This window comes from Hemibagrus wyckioides, linkage group LG11, assembly GCF_019097595.1.
Source record: "Hemibagrus wyckioides isolate EC202008001 linkage group LG11, SWU_Hwy_1.0, whole genome shotgun sequence".
Classification (NCBI taxonomy): Eukaryota; Metazoa; Chordata; class Actinopteri; order Siluriformes; family Bagridae; genus Hemibagrus; species Hemibagrus wyckioides.
In genome coordinates this window covers 832,360-848,723 of record NC_080720.1, presented here as the reverse complement: position 1 = coordinate 848,723, position 16,364 = coordinate 832,360, and the positions used below count along the sequence as shown (strand labels likewise).

At 40.6% G+C, this 16,364-nt stretch overlaps 1 protein-coding gene and 1 long non-coding RNA gene across 7 annotated transcripts in view; one reads left to right on the top strand and one right to left on the bottom strand.

The window, feature by feature from the left end:
- b4galnt1b (beta-1,4-N-acetyl-galactosaminyl transferase 1b) overlaps positions 1-7,232 on the top strand; it is a 25,123-nt gene extending 17,891 nt beyond the window's left edge. For all 6 annotated transcript variants that reach the window (XM_058403969.1, XM_058403965.1, XM_058403968.1 and 3 more), the window contains 4 exons: positions 3,777-3,964; positions 4,189-4,329; positions 6,659-6,896; positions 7,018-7,232. In XM_058403969.1, coding sequence (XP_058259952.1) covers positions 3,777-3,964; positions 4,189-4,329; positions 6,659-6,896; positions 7,018-7,232 — 782 coding nt within the window. The remainder of the gene's footprint in view (positions 1-3,776; positions 3,965-4,188; positions 4,330-6,658; positions 6,897-7,017) is intronic.
- On the bottom strand, positions 4,187-6,683 carry LOC131362154 (uncharacterized). Its single transcript, XR_009206131.1, has 3 exons — positions 6,482-6,683; positions 4,428-5,109; positions 4,187-4,326 (listed from the first exon to the last, which is right to left on the bottom strand). It is a non-coding gene; the product is annotated as an uncharacterized LOC131362154 (long non-coding RNA).
- Positions 7,233-16,364: the final 9,132 nt, after the last annotated feature.

Genomic DNA, 16,364 nt, shown 5'->3' with positions numbered 1-16,364 from the left:
ACACACCAACACAACAACACAATAACACCAATACACAACACAACACCAATACACAACACAATAACACCAATACACAACACAACACACAACAACACAATACACAACACAACACACAACAACACAATACACAACAACACAATAACACCAATACACAACAACACAACACCAATACACAACAACACCAATACACAACAACACCAATACACAAGACTAACTCCAATACACAACAACACAACACAATACACAACAACACAATAACACCAATACACAACAACACCAATACACAACAACACAACAACACAATACACAACAACACAATACACAATAACACCAATACACAACAACACAATAACACCAATACACAACAACACAATAACACCAATACACAACACAATACACAACAACACAACACACAACAACACAATACACAACAACACAATAACACCAATACACAATAACACCAATACACAACAACACAATAACACCAATACACAACACAACAACACCAATACACAACACAATACACAACACAATAACACCAATACACAACACACAACACAATAACACCAATACACAACAACACAATACACAACAACACAATAACACCAATACACAACAACACAATAACACCAATACACAACACAATAACACCAATACACAACACAATACACAACACAATAACACCAATACACAACACAATACACAACACAATAACACCAATACACAACACACAACACAATAACACCAATACACAACAACACAACACACAACAACACAATACACAACAACACAATAACACCAATACACAACAACACAACACACAACAACACAATACACAATAACACAACAACACAATACACAACACAATAACACCAATACACAACACACAACACAATAACACCAATACACAACAACACAATACACAACAACACAATAACACCAATACACAACAACACAATAACACCAATACACAACACAATAACACCAATACACAACACAATACACAACACAATAACACCAATACACAACACAATACACAACACAATAACACCAATACACAACACAATACACAACACAATAACACCAATACACAACACACAACACAATAACACCAATACACAACAACACAACACACAACAACACAATACACAACAACACAATAACACCAATACACAACAACACAACACACAACAACACAATACACAATAACACAACAACACAATACACAACACAATAACACAATAACAACACCAATACACAATATCACAATACACAACAACACAATACACAACACAATAACACCAATACACAACACACAACACAATAACACCAATACACAACAACACAACACACAACAACACAATACACAACAACACAATAACAACACCAATACACAATATCACAATACACAACAACACAATACACAACAACACAACAACACAATACACAACACCACAATAACACAATAACATAATAACACCAATACACAATAACACAATACACAACAACACAACAACACAATACACAACAACACAATAACACCAATACACAACAACACAATACACAACAACACAATAACACCAATACACAACAACACAATACACAACAACACAATACACAACAACACAACAACACAATAACACCAATACACAACACAATAACACCAATACACAACACACAACAACACAATACACAACACAACACACAACAACACAATACACAACAACACAATAACACCAATACACAACAACACAATACACAATAACACCAATACACAACACACAATACACAACAACACCAATACACAACAACACAACAACACAATACACAACAACACAATAACACCAATACACAACAACACAACAACACAATACACAACAACACAATAACACCAATACACAACAACATAATACACAATAACACCAATACACAACAGCACAACACACAATACACAACAACACAACACCAATACACAACACAATACACAACAACACAACACACAACAACACAATACACAACAACACAATAACACCAATACACAATAACACCAATACACACCAACACAACAACACAATAACACCAATACACAACACAACAACACCAATACACAACACAATAACACCAATACACAACACAACACACAACAACACAATACACAACACAACACACAACAACACAATACACAACAACACAATAACACCAATACACAACAACACAATACACAATAACACCAATACACAACAACACAACACCAATACACAACAACACCAATACACAACAACACCAATACACAAGACTAACTCCAATACACAACAACACAACAACACAATACACAACAACACAATAACACCAATACACAACAACACCAATACACAACAACACAACAACACAATACACAACAACACAATACACAATAACACCAATACACAACAACACAATAACACCAATACACAACAACACAATAACACCAATACACAACACAATACACAACAACACAACACACAACAACACAATACACAACAACACAATAACACCAATACACAATAACACCAATACACAACAACACAATAACACCAATACACAACACAACACCAATACACAACACAATACACAACACAATAACACCAATACACAACACAATACACAACACAATAACACCAATACACAACACACAACACAATAACACCAATACACAACAACACAATACACAACAACACAATAACACCAATACACAACAACACAATAACACCAATACACAACACAATAACACCAATACACAACACAATACACAACACAATAACACCAATACACAACACAATACACAACACAATAACACCAATACACAACACAATACACAACACAATAACACCAATACACAACACAATACACAACACAATAACACCAATACACAACAACACAACACACAACAACACAATACACAACAACACAACACACAACAACACAATACACAATAACACAACACAATAACACAATAACAACACCAATACACAATATCACAATACACAACAACACAATACACAACAACACAACAACACAATACACAACACCACAATAACACAATAACATAATAACACCAATACACAATAACACAATACACAACAACACAACAACACAATACACAACAACACAATAACACCAATACACAACAACACAATACACAACAACACAATAACACCAATACACAACAACACAATACACAACAACACAATACACAACAACACAACAACACAATAACACCAATACACAACAACACAATAACACCAATACACAACAACACAATAACACAATACACAACAACACAATACACAACAACACAATAACACCAATACACAACACACAACAACACAATACAAAACAACACAATAACACAATACACAATAATACAATACACAACAACACAACAACACCAATAAACAACACAACAACACAATAACACAATAACATAATACCACCAATACACAACAACACAATACACAACAACACAATAACACCAATACACAACAACACAATAACACCAATACACAACAACACAATACACAACAACACAATACACAACAACACAATAACACCAATACACAACACCTGAGCATTCATTTGTCCTGAATCAGGTGAACCAGGAGCACATGGACGCACTGAGTAACGCTCTCTGATTATTTTATTTAGCATGATCACATGTTCACTTTACTTCACACCTCTGCTGGATTCCTGAATCTGATTGGTCAGAAGGTGCTGATTAACTTCCTGTCTAATCTCAGAGTACAACATCAGTGCTCTGGTGACCATCGCCACCAAAACCTTCCTGCGCTATAACAAGCTCCAGGACCTGATTGACAGCATAAGGCTCTACTACCCCACCGTTACCATAGTGATAGCCGACGACAGCGAAAACCCCAGGGTGGTGTCCGGTCCGTACATCGAGCATTACATCATGCCCTTCGGAAAGGTACGAGCTCCTTGTACAGAGACCAAAGTTCAGCTTGATAGTTCGAGTACATTCGATAAAACGGCTCTTTTTCAGTGAGTCAGATCAATTGACTCGACTCACTGAAAGGAGTCGACTCCAAAATGACTCGTGTACTACATGTCATATTGCAGTTGTTTTATTATGTGTTTATTTACACACACAATTGATCTGTGTGTGCATGTGTGTGTGTCTGTGTGTGTCAGGGTTGGTTTGCAGGTCGTAATTTGGCCGTGTCTCAAGTCACCACTAAGTACGTGCTGTGGGTCGACGACGATTTCATCTTCACTGCCAACACCAAGCTGGAGAAACTGGTGGACATTCTGGAGAAGACCACGCTGGACCTGGTGAGACGGTCACTTTTACATTTAAACTGTCAGGCGAATGAAACAGTGAGCCCTCACATACACACACACACACACACACACACACAAGAAAAAATTACCCAGTGGTTCTGCTCCGTCCACTGGACCGGTTCCACATATAGGCCAGGAACTGCCTCTGCTGCACTTCCCATCAATGTGCAAACTTCTTTAGATGTTCTGTGAGTCTCAAGGATCTCAAAGCAGCTCTGAGATGTTGGAAGTTCTGCTGCTAATCATTATAATAAACGATGGTCGTGTAAATACACAGCGGTGTCTGCTCCAGGTGAGGGATGTGGTGCTTCTGATGATCTCGTGTCTCATGTTCATTTAGTGACAGATCCCCTCAGAGCATGGTATGTCCAGTCTTATCCACTCAGCAGGTCAGCAGAAGCCATACCTGAGTCCATCTGTTTAAGCAGCTGATCCTGGCTTTAAGACTCCGGTGTAGCTTCTGCTTGTTTGGAGTGAAAACCTGCACGCAGACCGGCTGCATTACCTGTGCTCTTATTGTGACATTATTTTTACTTCCTGATCATGTCTCCACCCCTTATGATGTCATATGTGGTTCATTCCTGTTGGACCCACTTGTTACTTGTTTAGTTCCTAATTAATAAGTCTGTTTCATGTCCCTCACGTTTCCTTGTCTTATGATGATGTCTCGTTTCCTTTGCACTTGGCTGCTAGCGCTGAGCTCGGGGTTTCCATGGCAGTGGTTTGTTATGGTTTTTCAGCCCATGCTTCAGACTGTGTTTACTGGTTTGCCTGGAATACACATCACATTAATTTTCAGCTCTTAATCCTGCTGCTTCAACACCCGCTTTACAAGAAGAAGAAGAAGCAGAAGAAGAAGAATGATCCACTTGAAGACATTTGTCATTGCACATTAAATCGATATGAAGCCAAACAATAAAACCATCATCTTTTATCTTCCTCCTGCTCTACACATGTATACCAGCCTCTGTTAGCTCACACAGTCACTAATTAGTTACCTGATAGTTGGAGTACATTCATTTATATGGCTCTTTTTCAGTGAGTCAAATCATTTGACTCGACTTACCAAAAGGAATCAACTCCTAAACGACTTGTGTACTGTCATATTGTGCAGCTGTTTTATTGTGTGTGTGTGTGTGTGTGTGTGTGTAATGGAAGAGTGTTCGTTCGAGCATGGCTGAGAAAGTTCAGAAAAACAAAATCCAGTAACAGAGAAGAAGGAAAATAAAGCAGCTGCAGAACTGTGTGGGTTGGGACTCAGATATCTGACCTTTCAGACAATTAGAACATTTTACAGAGTGCATGTATGGGCTCATTGTAATGCGCGGACACACACACACACACACACACGCACACACACACACACGCACACACACACACACAGACACACGCACACACACGCACACACACAGACACACAGACACACACACACGCACACACACACAGACACACACGCACACACACAGACACACACACACAGACACACACACACACGCACACACACACAGACACACACACACAGACACACACGCACACACACAGACACACACACACAGACACACACACACACACGCACACACACACAGACACACACACACACACACACGCACACACACACAGACACACACACACACAGACACACACACACACAGACACACACACACACACACAGACACACACACACAGACACACACGCACACACACAGACACACACACACAGACACACACACACAGACACACACACACACACACAGACACACACGCACACACACAGACACACACACACACGCACACACACACAGACACACACACACACACACACGCACACACACACAGACACACACACACACAGACACACACACACACAGACACACACACACACAGACACACACGCACACAGACACACACACACAGACACACACGCACACACACAGACACACACAGACACACACACACAGACACACACGCACACAGACACACACACACAGACACACACACACACACACACAGACACACACACAGAGCCATCTGCAGTAACCCTGTGACTTCCAACATCCTGTTTTTTTAAAAACTCAGAACCAAACAGAAGCTAACACTTTTCCAGGATTAGGAGCAAAGTGGAAACACAAACCAGTTCTGTTACCTGCCTTCTGATGTCATGCATTAAGTCCAGCATGTTAGTGACCGGTACTCACATCCTGACATGTCTGGTCGTGTCTCTGCCTCCTGTATGATCATTGGTTTGTCTCTCATGTCTTTATGTCATTTTTCAGAATGTTCCTTTACACTTTACACTATGTGTGTGTGTGTGTGTGTGTAGGTGGGTGGTGCTGTGCGTGAAGCTACAGGCTACACCTCCACCTACAGGCAGACCATCTCTATCGAGGCCGGAGAGGAGGATGGAGACTGTCTCCACATGAGACGAGGTTTCCATCACATCATCCAGGGCTTCCCCAACTGCGTGGTCACTGACGGAGTCATCAACTTCTTCCTGGCTCGGACAGACAAGGTGCGACAAGTGGGCTTCGACCCCCGACTAGCTCGAGTCGCCCACCTCGGTGAGTGTATATACACACACACATAAACACTCATTACACACATACTTACATACACACACACACTCGCACGCACATACACACACACATTCCTCTTGTTTACATATTCGTCCTGTGTTCTCAGAGTTTTTCATAGATGGCTTGGGTTCGCTCCACGTCGGCTCGTGCGATGATGTCATCGTGAACCACGCCACCAAGATCAAGCTCCCATGGGGCCAGTCGGAGAGCGACAAGGCCTACGCCAAGTTCCGCTACCCTCCGGCCTCGTCAGACGCCACCCGCACAAAAAACGGCCTCTTGTACTTCAAAAACCGCTTCCAGTGTATGACACACAACTGACCAGCCACCTCCCCCTCTCCCATCTCTCCCTCCTTCTGTCTTCCTCTCACAAGACGTCTCTTTATTCCTGAGTAGCTGAAGAGAGTCTTCGAGGAGACTCGGGCTCGTGCGGCGGCGTCTGCTGCCTCACTTCCCTCATTCAGTGTGGGAAAGAAAAAAATTTTGTCTCCTCCTTTTGCAGGGGCCGTGAGATCATTCAACAGTGACTGACAGCTGAGAGATAAGGGTCACACCTTTGTTTGTTTGTTTAGATGCTTTGATTTTTATTTGAGAGACTTTAGATACAGACACGTGTTTCTACGTCTGCGGTGATTCTGCTTGTTTCTCTTCTCTCAGTCACGGTTCCAGATCATTCTGCTAGACCTTTTTAATGTGAACTTCCTTCAGGATGACTGATCAAAAAACTGAAACAGTACAAAATTAAAAATGTGGAACGATGGACAATTTTTTTTTTACCCTTAAGCACTTAAGCTCTTAAAGGTGCCATCTGTGATTGAAGGGAAGCCCCGCCCTAAAAAGAAAAAAACAGAAACTAACAAATATGCCCTCCAACCCAAAAAAAATAAATATTAGTGTAGGCTAGAATGCCTGAATCCGAATACAAATACAAGAGGCGGAGCTTCCTGAGTAAACACGCCTCCTTGTCCTGATTGGTTGATGTCGGTGTCCCTATCATGTGTTTACAGTCTGAGGAGAAACCAAACATTACACATCACTGAGCACAGCTTTAACAGCACATCACTGACACTCAACTACTTTCTGTTCTATTACAGTGTGTGCGTGTGTGTGTGCGTGTGTGTGTGTGTGTGTGTGTGCGTGTGTGTGTGTGTGTGTGTGTGTACTTGAGTTTTCTCTCCAAATGTTTGCACTAAAACATACAGATACACTGGAGAGATCACAGCTCAAGTTACTTCAGGAAGAATTAAACAGACCTGAGGGTCAGAAACTGGTCCATCGTCACGTATCTCATCGTTATCTCCATCACTGAGTGAGTTGTGCCGTAACTGAGCCGGAGATAAAATGTCTTTCTGAGAAATATGATAGAGATCATTTACCAGAATGATTAAAAAATTACACTATGTTGCCAAAAGTTTTGGGACACCCCTCAGGTGTTCAGGTGTTGTTTTTCAGGGGTTGGGCTCCGCCCCTTAGTTCCAGTGAAAGGAACTCTTAATGTTTCAGCTTCATACCAAGACATTTTGGACAATTTCATGCTCTTTGTGGGAACAGTTTGGGGATGACCCCTTCCTGTTCCAACATGACTGCACACCAGTGACCAAAGCAAGGTCCATAAAGACATGGATGAGTGAGTTTGGTGTGGAGGAACTTGACTGGCCTGCACAGAGTCCTGACCTCAACCCCATAGAACACCTTTGGGATGAATTAGAGTGGAGACTGTGAGCCAGACCTTCTCATCCAACATCAGTGCCTGACCTCACAAATGCGCTTCTTGAGGAACGGAAAAGCCTTCCCAGAAGAATTGAAGTTGTTCTAGCTGCAAAGGGCAGGACAACTCCATATATTTCATTCATGTGCATGTAAAGGCAGACGTCCCAAATCTTTTGGCAATATAGTGTAGATCTGAATGAAACAGAGGTCAGCTTAATGAAAGTGATGGTGGTGTATCTCGGGGTTTTATAAACACTGCCCTGCTCTTCAAATTAGATAAATTATTTTATTTATTTATATCTTAGCAATGCTTGCTACTTGTAACTGGAAAATGTTTTCAGGTTGTTGTTTATTTTTCACATGATCTCCATTTCTATAGCAGCAGCAATACCTGGAGTACTTTCCACAGAGACAGAAGGTCTAGCGGGTCAGCGGGTCAGCGGGTCAGCTCTCAGGTGTTAAAAGGTGACAGATTTTCACTCAGTGTGTGTGAGGGAGTGTGTGAGCCCTGTTTGGATGGGATTAGTGTGATCTGGGTGAAGGGGGGGTGGGGTGCTTATTACTGTAGTATCACTGGGATTTCAGTTCTTCTTCTATAAAGTGAGTAGTAGGAATAACCTCGGGGAAATATACTTAATCTGAACAGGTGGGTCCTTAACGATCTCGTTATAGATCCAGTGGGGGGAAAAAGAATTTTTACTTTTCTTCAGGATAAAGTCGCTCCAGGAATCTTTTTTTTTTTTTTCAATTCCCAGTAAAGGAAGTATAATATAGACAGCGTTTGAAAGGGTCATGTTGGAGAAGTGCACCTTAGCACTTATTACAATAAATGCCTTACAAAGGCATTTATTTTTCTTTTCCCAGTACGAGTTCAGACTCCGAACACAGTCATGTGACCACTCATAATCATGACCAGTTTAAAGTGTAAATGAAACATCTTCATGGAAATGCCGCATGGGATTTTTATTGTTATGAGCATGCCTAGATCATGAAGACACGCCCATTTCTGTGATTTATACACAGATTCGTATCATTTTGTCACTAATCCCATAAACTGAACAGACCTGAAGTTCTACATACGTTCTAAAGCCACTTTCCTTAACAGACTCGAGACCTAAAAAAAATCAAAATAGAAAATCAAAATATTTAGGTGATGGAAAAAAAGTAAATCTAGTGACAATGAAGTTTGAACCATTGTGTCAAAAATCATCTTCAGTCTCTCCTGAATGTTACACTGGGATGAGGAAGCGCACAGTGGCGTCTGTCTGGTGGAGAATCAGACGAAGAAGTGATCAGTTGAAGCGATCAGTTGAAGCGATCAGTTGAAGCGATCAGTTGAAGCGATCAGTTGAAGTGATCAGTTGAAGTGATCAGTTGAAGTGATCTGTCAGTTTCATCTCATAGTTTGATTCATTCCCATATTCAGAATGCAGCCTTCTCTCTTACTCCTGTTTCTCAGATAAACCTTTAAACCCTGTCTTTTCCTCTCTTTTCTTTCGCTTGATAAGAGAAAGACTTTAAGAACAGAAAGACTCAGTGCCACTTCATCAGATTCTTGGGCAAAAAAAAAAAAAAAAAGCCTAAGGATTAAATTCAGTACTTTTTGCTCACATGAAATGAAAACTCTTAAACCTTCTGAGTGGTTCCGGACCCTGAGGGTCAGATTAATTCATTTTCATTGAATTACAGTGATGAAAAAACACAAACAGTCATTATGAACATTATACTGATTATTGTGCTTTTATGTTTTTTTATTGATTTTTATTCATTATTAACTTGTTTGGTCACATGACTCAAACACAACTTCTGTTAACTTGACCACAATTTGAATAAAAAAATGTGTTCTGTGAGTAAAATTCAGGAATAAAAAAAAAGCTTCATGGCTACACAACATATCCAAAATATTAATGTTGACAGTAAAATAAACGAGCTGAAAATCTCTGGAATTTATTTTACTCTGAATGCGCCCTGGATGCAGAGAGTTTGTGATATAAACCCCACGCATGGCTCGGTAGCGGACACCAGGGGGCGCTGACCACCCAGAGACCATTCTGCAGCCTCGTCCCTTTAATGTGTTCAGCGATGATAAAAACTCATGTAAACTTCATGAAGTGACTTGTGTGTTTTTTAATGAGTGGTTTATGAAAAGCTGGATGGTGAAGTCTTGTTTAATTAATTTTGATTGTTAATTATTAATTAAAGCTAAATTAAAATTGTTAGCAGTAAAACTCTGTCCTTTCACATGTACTTGTTTGTTTGTTTGTTTGTACTTTTACCACTTGTTTCTTACACCAAAAAATAATGGTTATGCAAATTATTTATTTATTTATTTAATTAATCCTGTTCATGACTCCTGAAAATGTACCAATTTGCGGAGCAGGAACTGAAGGGAAGAAAAGATAAGAGACTGATTTTGGAGGGAACTTTATGAGAAGCTCTTCAGCTTTGAGGAACCCGAGCTGTGAGATGAATGCGAGGAGAGAAGTTTCGACTGAACTCTACAGCTGTCTCTGTGTCTGCATGCGATCATTTTTTCACCACTAGGTGGCGGCACAATCCCAAAATAACAGCGTACTTCCTCAGCGTTTCTTGGGAAATTCAGTGGAATTAAATTTTACCTTCAGACAGAAAAACAAGAACAACGAAATGTCACTTATCCTCTTTTTTTGTAAATGTTAACGATCCTCTGGAACTGTTCTGGAATGAGATAAAAGTTTTAAATCTCTTTCTCGCCCTGCTGATTTTTTTCACATGTAGCTTTTATGCAACCTTCGTAAAATGGCGTATTCTTGATGATATTGATTAGCAAAGAGAGGCAAAATATCTGGAAGTATTTTTAGCAGGATTTAACAACTGCAATAAAACGCAAAATGAATCCAAAAAAAGTGAAAAAATTGACCAAACGGAAATCTCTCCGAATCAAACACTCTGATTTTTACTGAAGTCACAGAAACTTCCCCAGCACTTGCGTTAGCTTGTCTCTGGTGAACTCTTGTGGTGCTAGTGGTGTTATTTGTGGGCGTGGCCTGTACACTTGTTTGATTTGTGTGTTATGTGCTCACCTAGCTTCCATCTCAATTTAGATTAGCAAAGCGAGTTCACTGTATTAGCTACGTACACTCGCCTGAGATGCTAACGATCTCTGGTACTTTCTCCTGAGCTTTACTTTTCCTCATAACATCTCTGTACACATTTAACGAGAGATTCTACACAACAACAATTCTACTTGATTTTCTACGTCGTAGCAATTGGTTTAGATGCTAGAAATTTTTTGAAAAGCTTTGAACCAAACAATGCTGCTATGCAAATTACAAACCCCAATTCCAATGAAGTTTGGACGTTGTGTAAAACGTAAATAAAAACAGAATACAATGACCTGCAAATCCTTGTTGACCCATATTCAATTGAAAACACCATAAAGACAAGATATGCAATGTTCAAACTGATCAACTTTATTGAGTGAATAGAAAGTGAATAGAAAGCATTCACTCATTTCAAATTTGATGCCTGCAACACGTTCCAAAAGAGCTGGGACAGGGGTACTTTCACCACTGTGTTACATCACCTTTCCATTTAACAACTCTCTATAAGTGTTTGGGAACTGAGGACACTAATTGTTAAAGCTTTGTAGATGGAATTTTCTTCTATTATTGCTTGGTGTATGATGCTTGATGACCTCGGTTGCTCAACAGTCCGGCGCCTGCATTGTCGATATTTTGCGATTCATAATGCGCCACACATTTTCAATAGGAGACAGGTCTGGACTGCAGGCAGGTCAGTGTAGTACCCACTCTCTTTTACTACAAAGCCATGCTGTTGTAACGTGTGCAGAATGCGGCTTGGCATTGTCTTGCAAAATAAGCAGGGTTTTCCCGGAAAAGACGTTGCTTGGATGGCAGCATATTTTGCTCCAAACCCTTTCAGTATCAATGGACTTCACAGATGTACAAGTTACCCTTGCCATGGGCACTACCACACGCCCATACCATCACAGATGCTGGCTTTTGAACTTGATAGCAACCTGGATGGTCCTTTTCCTCATTAGCCCAGAGGACGCGACGTCCACGATTTCCAAAAACAATTTGAAATGTGGACTCGGGAGCACACTTTTCCACTTTGAATCAGTCCATCTTAGAGGAGCTTGGGGCCAGAGAAGCCAGCGGGGTTTCTGGGTGTTGTTGTATGGCTTGTGCTTTGCATGCTACAGTTTTAACTTGCACTTGTAGATGTTGCGACAAACTTTGTTAACTGACAATGCTGAATGCTGTCTGAGGGTTCGAAGGTCATGGCCAGTCATTGCTGGTTTTCAGCCTTGCCGCTTATGTACAGCGATTTCTCTGGATTCTCTGAATCTTATGATGATATTATGGACTGTAGATGATGGAATACCTAAATTCTTCGCAATTATATGTTGAAGACCATTGCTCCTAAACTGTTAATCCCATCCTTTCTTGTGAATGACTGAGCCTTTCAGGAATCCTCATTTTATACCCAATCATGCTGCTCACCTGTTTCCAATTAACTTGTTCACCTGTGGAATGTTCCAAACGGGTGTTTTTTGAGCATTCCCCACCTTCCCAGTCTTTTGTTGCCCCTGTCCCAGCTCTTTTGGAACATCAAATTCAAAATGAGTGAATGTTTGCAACAGACAATCAAGATTATCAGATTATCAGATTGAACATTGCATATCTTGTCTTTGTGGTGTTTTCAACTGAATATGGGTCATCAAGTATTTGCAGATCATTGTATTCTGTTTTTATTTACATTTTACACAACATCCAAACTTTATTGGAATTGGGGTTTGTAGTAAAGTCTTAGCTGCAGAATGCTAAGATAACTAGCTAGCAGAGTTAGCGAATGTTAGAGATGAGCTGATGATAGTGTCTACGGTAATGCTGAAATATTTTCTGACAGGATGAAATGAATCATGAGAAACTGAGGAGAAAACATCGAGACTCTGATACTGAACGTTTAGCTAAACAGCTTGTTAAGTTAGCTAGTTCTAGTAATATTAGATTAGAAATTCTGTGATGAGAGAGAGATGTTTTTCTGTGAAACAAACCTGCACTACATGTCAGGGCGAGCTGTGTGGGGTTTATATTTCATTATTTTTAAGATGTTTGTTTTTTTTGTCATAGCTCTGAAGCTTATCGAGGTGTGACGTTAACAGGAACTGAAAACACACAAGAAATGATAAAGTAAAACATTTTCTAACTAAAATAACACAGGCTCGGGCGAATGGTGATAAAGAAGATGTTTCTTAATTGTCTCAGGTGGCATCACCTGATGAGCCGATTTCATCAAGATTATCAGTGTGATAAAATTGTGTGTGTGTGTGTGTGTGTGTTGTTGTTGTCTATGATTTCATGGACACCAGTTTAGCAGGATTTAAATGGCTGTAAAGTTCATGCTCATGAACCTGATACTTTAATAATAATTAAATGTCCTTGATTTTTTGATGTTTTTCTGTGTAAGCGGTGTTTTATGATGTTGTGAAGTGTTGTACGAGGTCACAGAGAATTCACGGTGTGAGATTTCCTCCTCAGTCACAGATGAAGTTGGAGCTGTAAATAAACCTCCTGTTTCTGTACTGAACATCGACAGGACGCCTTCATAACCCTGAATGAGCTCGCCATAGTGCTATAATGTGTTGTAAGGCGCTGAGGAAGGATTAATGAGACATGAGTCTAAACTTGTGAGGTGACATTGCAGGTTTTATCTTGTACATCAGTGATTCTTTAAATGTTTTTTGGCTACGGTGCAAGACCTACAAAACATCAGACCTCACAGAGCGTGGTGCTGCTTTCACAAACTGCTGATCTCCTGAGATTTACACACAACCCTCTCGAGAGATGTTACCATGAGATCTCCTCTCACTCTCTCGGGCACTTTTAGCAGATCGAAACCATCCAAGTACGGTCGAGGTCACAATTTTTTTGAAATGTACCGTTTAAATATCTGCTAGTTAGCTAGATTTGAATAGTGCTACATGTTTAGCTAGTGGTGTGCATCTGCTTGGAAGAAGACAAGTCCAAGAAAAACATGAGGAACCTGTTAAGCTGTGTAGCTAGCTAACAAGCTAATGTGAACTCCATATGTGTCCAAATGGAAGCCATCCTCATCCTCATCTGGGGTACAGCAAAGGGTCTGATTATAATTCATTACTGTATCTATAACTGTGTACTATATGATCAGAAAGGAGTTAGAACATGAAGTTTGTCTTGTTGAAGTTATGAGGAACTGATTACTGATGGAGACTTGAGAAGGAAACCAATCGTATCAGTTGTAGTCCAAAGTCATCTCCATGCTCTCTAAGTGGTTCTATCCACAGCAGAGTCCCATGTATCTCCATCCTCCATGTGGAGCAGCAGTGAGCACAACCAAGTGATGAAACTCCAACCAGAAGTAGAACATCAGGATGGACATCAGGATCACTCTCTGATCCCCTAACATTTCAAAACACTCTCTCTTTACTCTCCTTCTCTAGGGTCACTTCTCCTTACTCCTAACACCTCCCTCACTCTTACCTTCCACTTGTTCTCTTAACCAGGCTGTCCAGGAAGGAGAGGATCCTTGACCCTGGAGGATACAAATTCATGGAATCATGCCAACTTCTCTCAGACTGAGTAGTGAAATGTTTCGATCTAACTAGAATGAAGTCGACATGACTCAACGTCCAGAAAACCTCACCCGGATGACTGAGATTCTTCACAGACACAGTATGTTATCATAACTAAAAGGGAGAGTCAGAAGGTGACAGACATGAGGGCTCCCTGAGATATATACAGCATCCAGTCACTTCACAGTCAGCAAACCTGAGTGACCATGCGAGAGCGGTAATGTGACAGCATCCAAACATCCCAGAACACTAATAACACTCTGTGCCCATGAACCTTCCAGATCAATGTTGATTAAACAAACGTGTTTTCAGCCTGGACTTAAACCCCAAGACTGAGTCTGAGTTAACTCCGCCCTCTGAACTTCAGCGCAGTGATAAAAGCCTTATCATTTTTTTTTTCACTTAACAATCTCGCCCTAATCTCTGTATCTGGTCCATCATCGGGTTTTGTGATATTTTTGCCAATCCCAGTTCTGCTGATGTGTGACGTCTGTCCCTTCCTACACACAGACTCCTGATCAGAAGGTCGTGGGTTCAAATCCCAGCACCACCAAAAACTGCCCCTGCTCAGCCTTTTCAAGGAGGCCCTGAACCCTCGACTGCTCAGGGCTGCAAATAAGCAAAAAATAAAATAAGTTGTTTGGAATTCTATGAATAAAAATTTGAGGAAATTCATTACTGTCACTCGTCTCTGGCACTTTTCCAGCATCAACATTCCTCAGAACCGAAAGGCCAAGCCTTAAATCTGCTTCATTGGAACTTTATCTCTTTATTTATCTCTTCACTTTTCTAGATAAAGTATTCGGAACCCTCGCCGTCTCGCCGCGCTACACTTTCCTGTTCGAAATCACTGCCACTAATTTCTTGCTAGCTAATCAGCCTGGTTCTTTATTCACACACTTGTTCGAATTCTAACGCCTTTCCGTTTCTATATTTTTTTAAAGGGCGTAAGACGTTTTCCGTAAGGTATGTGATGTGTGTGTGTGTGTTTATGATGTGTGTAAGGAGTCTCCAGTGTCAGCGCTGTGTATCAGTCAGAGGTGAAGCCGGAACTGAGGAAGTCGAACGACGTCTTCGGGACAGAGGAGTTTTCACACGTCTGCGGTTTCTCACCTGCATTTTTT